At 44.8% G+C, this 12,402-nt stretch overlaps 1 protein-coding gene across 1 annotated transcript in view; it reads left to right on the forward strand.

Annotated features, from left to right (window-relative positions):
* Nucleotides 1-1,375: 1,375 nt before the first annotated feature.
* The window catches only part of LOC148113238 (vomeronasal type-2 receptor 26-like), a 72,470-nt gene continuing 61,443 nt past the window's right edge, over nucleotides 1,376-12,402 (forward strand). The window contains exons 1-2 of the mRNA XM_087872376.1: nucleotides 1,376-2,604; nucleotides 5,101-5,313. Coding sequence (XP_087728502.1) covers nucleotides 1,984-2,604; nucleotides 5,101-5,313 — 834 coding nt within the window. The 5' untranslated portion in view covers nucleotides 1,376-1,983. The remainder of the gene's footprint in view (nucleotides 2,605-5,100; nucleotides 5,314-12,402) is intronic.

A 12,402-nucleotide genomic window follows, 5' to 3' on the forward strand; every position in this document is an offset into this window, starting at 1 on the left:
TCTCTTCTTGAAAGCTTCCAGTGATGAAGCTCCCACAACTTCTGAAGGCAACTTTATCTCTTTATTTCCAGGTTGAATCTCTCCTTGTTCAGTTTCCATCCATTATTCCTTGTCTGGCCTTTGTCCAGCCTTTGGGTGCTTTGGAAAATAGCTTGACCCCCTCCTCTCTGTGGCAGCCCCTCAAATATTGGAAGACTGCTATCATGTCTCCCCTGGTCCTTCTCTTCACTAGACCAGCCATGCCCAGTTCCTGCAACCGTTCATTATATGTTTTAGACTCCAGTCCTCTAATCCTCTTGGTTGCTCTTCTCTGCATTTTTTCTAGAGTCTCAACATCTTTTTTATAGTGTGGTGACCAAAACTGGATGCAGGATTCTAGGTGTGGTCTTACTAAGGCTTTATACGGTGGTGTTAGTACCTCTCTTGATCTTGATTGTATCCCTCTGTTAATGCAATATAGGATTGCATTGGCTTTTTTGGCTGCCGCTGCACACTCTTGACTCCTATTTAATTGGTTGTCCATTAAGATTCCAGGATCCCTCTCACAGTTACTGCTATTATGCCTGGTTTAATGCTTGAACAGGGGGATGGACTAGAAGACCTCCAAGGTCCCTTCCAAACCTTTTATTTTGGAATAAGTTCTGTTAAAGGTACACATGTTTAGCCTGCTAAATTCCTATTGGAATACACTGATTTATACAGATAATGTGATATTATCATACTTAGACATTGGATTGTATAGACTTGGATTGTTTTGTCTTAATAATTATCTGATAATTTATAAACAAGTTCAAAAGTTATGGTCTTTGTGAAATGACATCATAGCCAATAGAGCAAGTAACACCTTTCCTTACCTGGGGTTGTTTTCTCTGAGCCTGAATCTTGGCTCCCTCATCATCCAAGGAGCTCAGTTAGAGAAAGGGCAGGAGTGAAAGTGGTGCTTAAAAGAAAACCTCACAGCTCTCCAGCTTCCTCAGCCCCAATGATTAAAGTATCGGAGGCCCAGTTTTCCCCCATGTTCTTACATCAATCTGATGTTTGGGGCTTCAGAGAGAAACCACCAGCAGAACCAACCCAATCTCAGCCTCTGAGGAGGATCTTGGGGTGGGTAAAAGGACTCCAGCCGGTGCCCTCAGAGCTGATTTGGGAATTTACACAATTTCTGCTTTGTCTAAATTCAGAAAATATGGGCATTATTGGCATAAAATTTAATCTATGGAAACTGACAGACTCTGAAAATTGTGTCTGTTGGAACAGACAAAACTTCAGTTAAAGACCAAACTTGGATTATGCAACTGACAAATCTTATTAGGCTTTGAGGTCTTCCTGTTTCTTGTATAACTGGAGAAAGAAGTTAAAAAATTTCCTCCAGAAAGAATCTGGGATAGAGAAGCAAAAAAAAGATGCAGCAATCCTCAAAAATTATAATAGGCCCTTTATTGGAATAGAATACTCCAGTTGGCATTTGCACATGTTAATCTAATTAATGATTAGATTAGGCGTGTGATTGGCCACCTGTTTGACAGCTGCTGTATAAATATTGACAGAAATTGTTGTCTGGTTCATTTGCTCCTTCATTTGTAATGGGTGTTTGCTGTTGTTATGGCCTGAGGCCTTGCCTAATAAAGGGCATTCTTATTTAACACCGTCTCGCCTCTTCTCACCTCGCTTCAAACAAAGCATAAACAATGTCTGATTAACAAACTATTCTAATACATTCATGAGAAACAGGTTGGATTTATTAAAATCTAATATTTTGGACTTGATCTGATCCCAAATATAACACAGCATTCTTCATTGCTTTTTCAGATCAATCTTGAAACTGCTTCAGAGGCTCTGAGTCATAAAAGTCAATTCCCCTTTTTCCACCATATTCTCCCCAAAGAAGGATTCCAGTACCCAGCAATTGTCCACCTGCTCCTCCATTTCAGATGGACCCTGATTGGCCTCTTTGCTTCAGACACAGAAAATGGAGAGAATTTCATGAGGATTTTTCCTCCTGTGCTTGTCAGGAGAGGAATTTGTGTTGTTATATCACAACTGTTCTCAACAACTGGATATACAGCATCCCTCAGGGATTCCCTCTCTAAGTGGAGACAAGTCAACGTCTTTGTTCACTTCATAGAATTTGATTTCATTTTGAAGAGAATTCTTCCTTTCCATTTAACATTTATGCGTCTTCCAGGACCCATTGAAGAGAAAGTCTGGATCCTCACAAATTTTGCAGGGTATCCAATGAAAAAACACAGACTTCTCAAATACATCCATAGTATTTGGAACTTTGCTTATCTCCCAAAAAAGAGGCAAAAGGATTCTGCCTTTGAACCCCATTTCTTTGTGGAAGAAAAGTTTCAAGATCTTTATTTTCTCTGTTCTCTTTCAAAGAACGTCTTTTCTGTCAAAGGCCGCAGAAGATGCACCCAGAAAGCTCCACTGGAGACCCAGAAGAAAAGGAACAGAGGAAGGATCACAAATCACTATCAATATTACAGTGTGATGAAGACTCTGGCCCAGGCCTTGAATGCCGCTTATTCCTCCAGATCGAGGAGGAGAAGGAAGGAGGGAGAAAAGAGTTTCGGGTCTCCAAGGCTGCAGCCGTGGCAGGTATGGGGGTCCCGATATGGATCCATTAATCTTAGATCCTTTGGAGGAGGAATCCAGAGGAGAAGGAGGGGAACCAACTCAACAGATCTGGCCAATTCAATTACTCAGGGAATAATGGTTCCAAAGAGTAGATACCATGGCATTTTAATATTAAACTCTGCTCATTTGAAAATACTGTATTCTTTTTTAAAATGAATTCCTGTATTTGTGGGTTTGTGATTAGCATGGTGGAATTTCCCCTTTGTTCCGTCCCCACTGCAGGTGGGTCTGTGTGCAGCTCAACAGGCAGCTAAACCCCCCTCTTCTCCTCCAGTGAAAGGGAGCCTGGGGTGGATCTGGGTGTTTCATTGGGAGAAAAGGGCACGGAGAAACTGAGGAGATGCAAAGAGTGAGAATCAATATAAATAGGAGATAGGCAGCATTAACTAACAGCCAACAAAGAAGCAGCTGGAACCTCTCCAGCGATGCTCCGTGTGAGGGACGGAGGCCTCCGGATGACCAGGTGTCTCGGTCAAACCGGCTGCTTCCGTCTCCTCCAAAGGCTGAGAGAAAAGGGAGTCTGGCTTCAGACCATACAGTTAGGCTTATCTGCCCCCGACCACTAGGTGGGGCTAGAGCAACAACAGCACAATAGATACATGTTGTGGCATGACAACCTTTATAAATTTGGAGGAGACCCTGAGACCATCTAGCCCAACCCCTCCTCTCTGCAGGAATCCCAGTTAAAGCTTCTCTGACAGATGGCTGCTCAGTCTCTGCAGATAATCCATGAAGAGGAGACTGAACTTCTCTGCTTCACTGGCTCAGCTCTAAAACAGCAAATTCTCCTCCAAGTGTGGTGCCTGCGAGGGGACGTGGTCCTTGAGTTGGGGTCTCCCCAAATCAGAATGGTCACTTCCTGATACTTCCTGAAATGATGGCTGCATTTGCCTTCTTTACATGAACATCTTCCTGCTGACTCAGATTCTGTTTCCAGTTACCGTATTTTTCAGAGTATAAAATGCACCTTTTCCCCACTAAAAGGGGGTGAAAATTTAGATGGGTCTTATACACCAAATATAGCCCTGCCCACCCACTGGCCCCCACCCTTTGCCCTCTGCCTCCTTGCAAGCAAACAGCAAGAAAAAACAGCTCTTTTCAGCTTCAGCACAGCCTAATTAGCACAAGTTGATTGGATCGGCCTCCCAATTCTCAGCTGATTTGCTCTCAGTTGTTTTGCGCAGGGCTCTGCTACGTTACTGCAAAGAGGTAAATTGCTGGGCAGATTTTTTTCTCCTTGTGCTAATCAAGCTATGCTGAAAACGAAAATGAAAGTAAAGCAGGCTGTTTGCTGTTTGCTGCAATGAGGCAAAATTGCTGAGAGGCAGAGGGAAATTTCTTTGTCTTCTTTTCCTCACCAAAAAAGGTAGGTGCATCTTATACTCTGCTGCATCTCTCTTGAACCCTTGGCCTGAATGGCCACCCCCAGGGATCTGAAGGGGCTTTCCTGCTCTATTTTGTGGCCCTTTAGATACCATGAATCAAGTTTTGGCCTTTTTGATCTTTGTTTTCTCATCATTGATGCCCAGTTGATTGTAATTGCAGTGCTGGAGAAGGGCTCGCAAGGCTCTTTTCAGGCCTTCTGGTGTCCTGGAGAGGATCACAGGGGCATCTGCATAGAGCAGGAGGGCGATGCTTCGGTCACCTATTTTTTTGGGGGGGAGGGGTTGATTTGGTTTGTTTAGCCATTTTACCATGCCAGTTATGTAAAAGTTGAAAAGCAGGGGGGCCAAAATGCCCCCGTTTAACCCCCTTTTGAGTTTTAACTGACTTCGAGAGGGACCCCTGCATATCACACCTCACCTTGAGGGATGTCTTAGTATGTAGGGCAGGTAAGAGATGAAGAAGCCTGTGGTCAATTGAGGCAGCTTCCAGCTTCTCCCATAGCTTAGTCCTGGGAACCGTATCAAAGGCTGCCTTGAGATCTATGAAGCAGGCGTAAAATGATGCAGGTCTATTTGATATGTATTTTTCCATCAGTTGATGAAGAACTAAGCACTGATCAGTACTGCCTCTCCCCTCTCTAAACCCGGCTCCCTCTTCAGCGATCAAATTCTCCAGAGCCAGCCACTCTCCATCTGGAGGTGTTTTCCATCAGGATGACCAGGGAGAAGATTAGCCTGACAACTTTCTTCTTGATCAACTTTCTGGGAATCAACCTCTTGTTTTCAAAGAGTTTTTGAATCACCATTTTCCCCCTCTGTTCATTTTATCTGTCATCTGCTCTAGAATGTTCCCTATAATTGACCAATTGTGTCAATTATATTTTCTTTATGCTTTGTCAGTATATGATGGACAAATCTTTCTCAAAGCTTTTCATTCACTTATGAAGATAATGGCAGTATTTGTAACCTATTTAACCATATTTGGAGATTAGACAATAGTGGAAGAAAGATTCAATGTGGGATAAGAAATAAAGTTTTCTGTTTTTCAAATTCTTGGATGTTCCCATTCTAGTTTCATCCCTTTCTGGAGAAGAATGAATTTTGGAATATTTCTGATAGCAAACTGTACTTGGACCAAAATGGAGAGATAACAGCAGATCTGGGCATCAGAATCTTCTTGGTTCTCCCCAAGGAGGATGTCAAGGAAGAGTTTCTGGTGTATTCTCAAAGACAGAGACTTTTTATCAAAAAAGGTGCTCTTTCACGGCTAAAGTTGCTCAATAAGGTGAGAGAAATTTTGGTGTCTTTTCTCTGTTTTCCAAAGCCTGAGGTCCCATTTCAAGTGGGCAAAGCCTAGAGTCTCCAGAGTGGTTGGCCTCCCATGCCAGGTGGTGTCATCTCATGGAAGCTCTTCAAGAGACGGGACCTAAGTGGAGTGGCTTTGCCATGTTTTATGGAAACCTTTCAAGATCTTACTGGTCAGAGGTTTCTTTCTTCATCACAGTTTAATTTCATATTAAAACACCTAATAGAATAAAATTTCCTAAATCTTTTACAGTAAACTTTGTTATCAGTTTTATTAAAAATATATCATCATACTTAGAAAGAATCAATTCCATCTGTCTAGACTTTAGTAAATAGAAAATTATTTTATTGTAATGTTAAATTCCGAAAGCAAAAGGAACTAAATGAAGAATCTGCCAGTTGTTTTACCTCCTGCATCTGTTTAGGAGTAGTCAGAGGTTTCCTATTTACCCCAGTGAAGACCAGAGGCTATTTGTCTCCATCCATTTTTCCCTCCATTTTCCATGGACGGAGAGTCCTAACACCTTTTCCTTGGCATTCTTTGTTTTTCTGATTAGTCCCTGCCTCAGTCCAAATGTGTGGAAAGTTGCCATCCTGGATTTGTCAAGAGGGCTCGAGAAGGAGAGCCAGTTTGCTGCTACGACTGCGTTCCTTGTCCGGAGGGGACCTTCTCCATTCAGGAAGGTGGTTCACGCAGAGGAAAATGGGAGGCTTTATGGAATTCGACCCAAATTAAAAGACAGATTGAAGCTCACCTGGTTTTTTATTTTTAACCTGCACAATTTCTTATCTAAATGGAAGTAAATCAAAAAGACTTTGAAGGAGGAGCTGGGAAAGAGATGGGAGGAGGGGGTGGCAGAGTGGGCAAGCTTTACTAACAGCAGAGGAAATATCTCTTCTGCTTTTCATTTTGGATATGTGCTGCTAAATTCATCTTTCTAGGAACATTTGAGTTCTTTGAAAATTGATGAATTGTTATACGTCCACCTTCTGAAAGGCCTTCAGAAGTTCTGGGAGCTTCATTACTGGAAGCTTTCGAGAAGAGACTGGACTGCCATTTGTCAGAAATGGTGTAGGGTCTCTGCTTAGGCAGGGAGGAGTGGACTAGATGACCTATAAGGTCCCCTCCAATTCTGTTAATCTGTAATCTGTATATTGGATCCTCCCCTTGAGGATCACTGAGAAGGTGTCACTGGTCCATAATGTGGTGCTGTGGATAGTTATGGGGGGAACTCATTACACAAATATTCTGCCAGTCATGTAGATCAATCAATCAATCAATCAATCAATCAGAACAGAGCTGGAAAGGAGCTTGGAGGTCATTTAGTCCTACTCCCTTCTCAAGCAGGAGACCTTATGCCATTTCAAAGGAGTGACTGTTCAATGAAATTGTTAAGAAATACTTCTTGGAAAATGCCTGGGGTATCAGCTGTTATCCAAAGAAGGTATTTTCTGTAAGATAAAAGGACAGAATATTAAAGAAATTTTGCTTTTTTTGCTTTCTCAGATACCGAAAAATGCACCAAGTGCCCAGATGATAAATATCCAAATGTGGACAGAGTCCAATGTATCCCCAAAATTATAACCTTTCTGTCTTATGAAGAACTTCTGGGCATCATCCTGGTCTCTTTTGCCCTACTCTTGTTCTTAATCACAGGCTTTGTTCTAATCATCTTTATTAAATACCGAGAAACTCCCCTTGTCAAAGCCAACAACCGGGACCTCTCCTACATCCTCCTGGTCTCCCTCCTGCTTTGCTTCTTGTCTCCTTCACTCTTCATTGGTCAACCAAGGAAAGCCACCTGCCTTCTCCGACAGACGGTCTTCAGCATCATCTTTTCAGTTGCCGTTTCTTCTCTCTTGGCCAAAACCATCATGGTGGTACTGGCCTTCCTGGCCACAAAACCAGGAAACCGAGTGAAGAGATGGTTGGGGAAGAGCTTGGCCAACTCCATCATCCTTTCTTCTTTTGCTGTCCAAATTATCATCTGCTCCACCTGGCTGGGAGTTTCTGCCCCCTTCCCTGACTCTGACCTCCACTCCCAGCCTGGAGAGATCATCCTGCAATGCAACGAAGGGGCCGTTGTCATGTTCTACGTCACCCTCAGCTACATGGGCTTCCTGGCTGCCATCTGCTTCACGGTGGCTTTCCTGGCCAGGAACCTGCCTGGGGCCTTCAACGAAGCCAAGCTGATCACCTTCAGCATGCTGGTCTTCTGCAGTGTCTGGGTGACTTTTGTGCCCACCTACCTGAGCACCAAAGGGAAATACATGGTGGCTGTGCAGGTCTTCTCCATCCTGGCCTCCAGTGCTGGTCTGCTGGGCTGCATCTTCATCCCCAAGTGCTACATTATCCTTCTGAGGCCAGACCTCAACACAAAGGAGCAGCTCACAGGCAGAACAAATGTAAAAATATGAGATATAACACCATTATGATAGTGGAATAATTATTAAAGTTTCTTTTATTTGAAAGGAGATATGAATTCTTTCCATTTTGATAGTATGCAGGAAAAGAAAATCATTTCTATATGTTTCAAATGAATGACTGGAATTCTTCTAGCTCTCTTCCCTTTCAGCAAAATAAAGAGAACTCTGTAAGAGTCATTCAGAGAAATTTTCTGTTCAGCAACAACTATTGAATGTGACACCTTATAAAAAATAATTTGGGCACTTCTTCCTACAGCTAAAAGTGTGCGTGAGAGAGAGAGAGCAGGAAAAGAGGCCAGGAGGAAGCTGTGGGAACAGCCTGGTTGCCTGATCCTCTCCGTGAGAATGCCGGAATGATGTGAAATGCCATGTTTGACTGGCTCTCAGCTGAAGAGGGAAATCTTCATCCCTCTTATATAATTCTTTCTTGATTTCCTCATAAAAACCTCCTTTGCAGAAAGTGTTCAGCAGAAGAGCTTCTGGGATTTCAGTTTGGGATTGGTTTGGGGGGTTTTTTTGTATGTGCTTCACACCAAAATAATAAATAAATATTAAAGTGTTTTAAGAAATTGCCACTGTATTTTTTTTTTCTTTCATCAACCGTAGAATTAAAATAGTAGATTTCAGGTCCTTTAATTTTCCACTCTATAATTTCTACCTAAAGCAATTTCTCTGCTCCTCTTCCAAGCTTGTCTTGTCTATGAAGGGCTGGAGAAGCTGCCCAGAGAAAGGGGACCTGGAGACTCTCCCCAGGAGGAGGTTGAGGGGATCCTGTCTAAAGGCAGCCGCATCACTGACCAGGTCACAAACCTTCAATGCTGCATAATATTCATCCAGGTCCAAGAAGGGGGTGAATAGAGGGGAGGGGGGACTTCCTGGTTTCTAGGGAGAGGCACCCATGGAAGCTGTTCTGCTCTCCAACCACACAGATTGCTGATCAATTGGGAATCAATGTTTAGCTTTCAGAATGGCTCCTAATTGTGAATTATTTGCAAATTCTATTTTAAGGAGATAAGACCAAGGTCAATCTAAGATTCACTGGGACCACACAAATCCCTCTGGTTCTCCCACAAGCAGAAGGCAGAGAGACTTATGGCATTGCCCAACATGGAAGTGGTGTTTTCCCCACAATTTCACTTTCCTCCATCAAACCACACAATATTGGACACTCAGCCATCTCACACTCTAGGAATCCCCAATTCTGGTCTCCCACATTAACCTGAGAAAATATTTCCAACTTTCACACCCGCAATCAAAAAGCACTAAGGCAGGACTGGAACTCAAGAGTCTCCTGGGGATTGGCCCAAAGTCCCCCAGGAAATTTTCATGCCTGTGGGAAGATTAGAACTCAGAGCCTCCTGGACCTTGGCCCAAATTCCCCCAACTGGCTTTCCTGCCTAAGGCAGAGCTAGAACTCACAATCTTCCGATGATTGTCTCAAAGTCTCCCATTTGGCTTTTATTCTAAAGCTGGTTTGAAAACTGTGGTGAGTGGGCTTCCGGTCTGGCTTCCGTCGCCGCCAAACGGTCCTTTGAGACCGCCAGCTCCGTCACCCGTAAAGAGCCGCCTTTACACCTGAAAGGCGGCTCGAAAAACTCCGTTTCCATAAGGAAACTTGAGACAGAGCCGGCGAGGGCAGGTAGAGCCCTCTGCGAAGTCCCCAGAGTTCTTTTTTACCTCTGGGGAGGAAGCAGGATGTGGCTCCCTATTTTCCTTGCCGCTGCTCCGGGCTTCGGGCGAACTCTGCGCTTTGCAGAGCCAGGTGATGGGACCAGTTGAAGAGGAAGGGATCCAGCGGGATGGCCAGTCTGAGAAGTTTGGCCAAGGAAGGGAGGTGGAGGGGCCTCTGCAGATCTCCAGAGCCGGAAGGTCTGACGGGGAGGATATGGGTCCACTTGAACTCCAACAAAAGGAGGATTTCATGCCCCCCCCGAATCTGAGCACCTGCCATCTTTTCTATCCTCTCCCAAGACAGAGGAAGCCCCTCCTTCTCCAGATGTTGCTGCCTACAGTTGTGGGAGTGAAAAAGGGCTGAGTTGTCTCAATCACCCCTCCACCCATCTGCAACTTCCCAATAAACCTGACCCCGAGATATGGCGGGGGAGGGGGGGAGGGAGGCAAGGTTCTGGAATCTCTAGGACTTAGCCCAGCCGCTCTCCACAAAGGCAAAGGGGGAAATGGGGGAGGGTCTGGACTTAGGCACAGCTATTCTATTCTATTCTATTCTATTCTATTCTATTCTATTCTATTCTATTCTATTCTATTCTACTCTACTCTACTCTACTCTACTCTACTCTACTCTACTCTACTCTACTCTACTCTACTCTCCCCAGTGAAAAAAGAGATTTTAAGTTTTATTATTAATTCAAGAGAATTAAACAAAACCATAAAGGCACAGCCTAAAAAGCATCCATCTCAAGCAAGATGACCCCCAATCTCCTCTAAACTGCCAGGATCTGCTTAAGGACGACAACCAAGAGACCTGAAGGGCGGCCAATTTCCAGAGGACCCAGCGCCAAGCTCCATCCAGAGGCTCCCAGGTCAAAGGCAACTTCGGAGCTTCCATCCCAGTCTGGACTCAGGACCTCCTGCCTGTTTCCAGGGCATCTCAACTGGGGCAGCCCAGCCTGGCTGCATGGGGACCCTGGTTATTGCCTGGGAAACTATGGAGAGGAGCTGATGCTTATTTCAACGATCTTGGGGTTCTCTCTTCTCCCTCACCCCAATTTCAAGTAGAAGTGAAAGACAAGCAGGTTAGTTCAGAAGGAACTCTAAACTTCTGAAATCTCCTCAGTGTGCAGAAGAAGTCAAAATCTCTCATTCAGCCCCCTGAACTAAGGATGGTCTTGCGCAATTGTTACTTCAGGGGCCAATCTGGGTCCTGGGGGGTGGAAATTCCAAAGGGCCACAGAGGGTGTTGGGGTCTATTGGAGGGAATGGGGAGCTCTGCAGGGGCCACAGATGCCCCCCTTAAAGAATGCCTCCTCCCTCACCCCTGGACCTCTTTCCATCTGTTGGGCACTTTCAGGGAAGAAGATTTTCCAGCTCTGGACCAAAAAGATTTTGAAATCTGATCTTCCCTCCAATTCTTCTACCGGACAGCATCTCTCCTTCCCAGCTGCCCCAAACCTCCCACCTCAAAATCCATCTCAAAGGGAAACTGAGGGAAGCCGGTCGGTTCTATAAAAGAAAAGAAATGGGCTAGAACTAGAGGATCCAGGATAGAGAGGAGAGGGAGGGGAGATGGTGGGTTGTGAGGGAGCTGAGTGATCCACTTGATCCCTTTGACCTTGGACAGAGAGATCCAAAGATTATCTCCAGTGCCTGCAAGAAACTCCTGCAGCCTTCCCAGTTCAAGGACATAAAGGCAGTTAAGCCTCCCTTCCCTGTATTTTCTCTTCCCTCCTTCCTCCTTTTTCTCCCTCCTTTCCTCTCCTTCTCTTCCCCCCTCCCCAAGTCTTTCAGCTCGTCTTTCCAAGGTCTTTCACTCCAGTTTTTCCTTTTCCCTCCACAGACTTTGTCTGGGACTCTCCGGATGTCTCTTCCAGCTTCTGACTCTCCATCTTGAAAGACCCACAGTTGCTGGGGGGTCTCTGAGGGGACACCCCCCCCACATCTCTCCACAGCTGGATGCAAGATTGTGATGTCACACAAAAGGTCCTGAAACCTCTCCTGGGCTGATTGTGGACTGGGCTACGTGGGGTCATCCATCAGGGCTCCCTCTGAGGGTCTGCCCAGCGTTTGAGGAGAAGCAACACAGCAGGAGCCCCCCCCCAACCTCATTGAAGGAGCTGAGGGAGAACCTGGGAAGGAAGCAGATCTGAAAAGGGGATCCAGCAGGTCACTGGTCACCTACTAGACATTTAAAATTAAATTCAACAGCCACAGAGGTCCCAGTTCATCTTTCCTTGCCCACAATGACTTCTCCTCCACCTTTGGCCCTTTGCCTTTTTCAGCAGGAAGCCTCACTTCTGGAGAAAGCCCTGAGATGCCCTCACCCAGCCTGTGTTTCCTAAAAATGCTCCAGGAGCCCCAGAAGCCTTCGTGGAAAGAAGCTTTGGCAGAGACTGGCACTCTGCTTTTAAGCACCCCAAGTCTGGGTTACCTTTTGACTTTCCCTCTTTGCAACCACATCAGGTGGCAGAGACCTTGGGGGACGCCTGTCAAACTCTGGTTGCCCATCCCCATCTGAAAGGCAGAGGAATTGGAGGAGGGAAGCAGGTAACAGTAAGGAGACCTCAGCTGCTCCTTGACCTCTCTTCTGACCAAACTTTGGGGGAAAAGCTGGGAATAGCTACACATTTTATTCTTTGGATTTTAATTGACCGATTGCATTTTCCATTATTGTCACTATTCCTCGATTCCTTTAAATTATAATTTGCCCTCCCTGTTCAACAATTGTCCTAAAGGATCATTGAGATTATAAGAACTGGAAGACAAACACATGTACAATATTATGTCCTGTTCTGGAATATACGGTAGCTTCTCTCGAAACCTAAATTCTGATTTTCCAAACAAAATATTAATTCTATTACTTTGTCTTCTGGCTGACAACTGTCACTATTTGGTGAAGGCCTGCAATTTCCTTCAGAAAATGGGACTCCATGAAAAGTCTCCGAAAAGAGAAAACAATTCTTCATGG

This window comes from Pantherophis guttatus, chromosome 6, assembly GCF_059756535.1.
Source record: "Pantherophis guttatus breed Tessera chromosome 6, ASM5975653v1, whole genome shotgun sequence".
Classification (NCBI taxonomy): Eukaryota; Metazoa; Chordata; class Lepidosauria; order Squamata; family Colubridae; genus Pantherophis; species Pantherophis guttatus.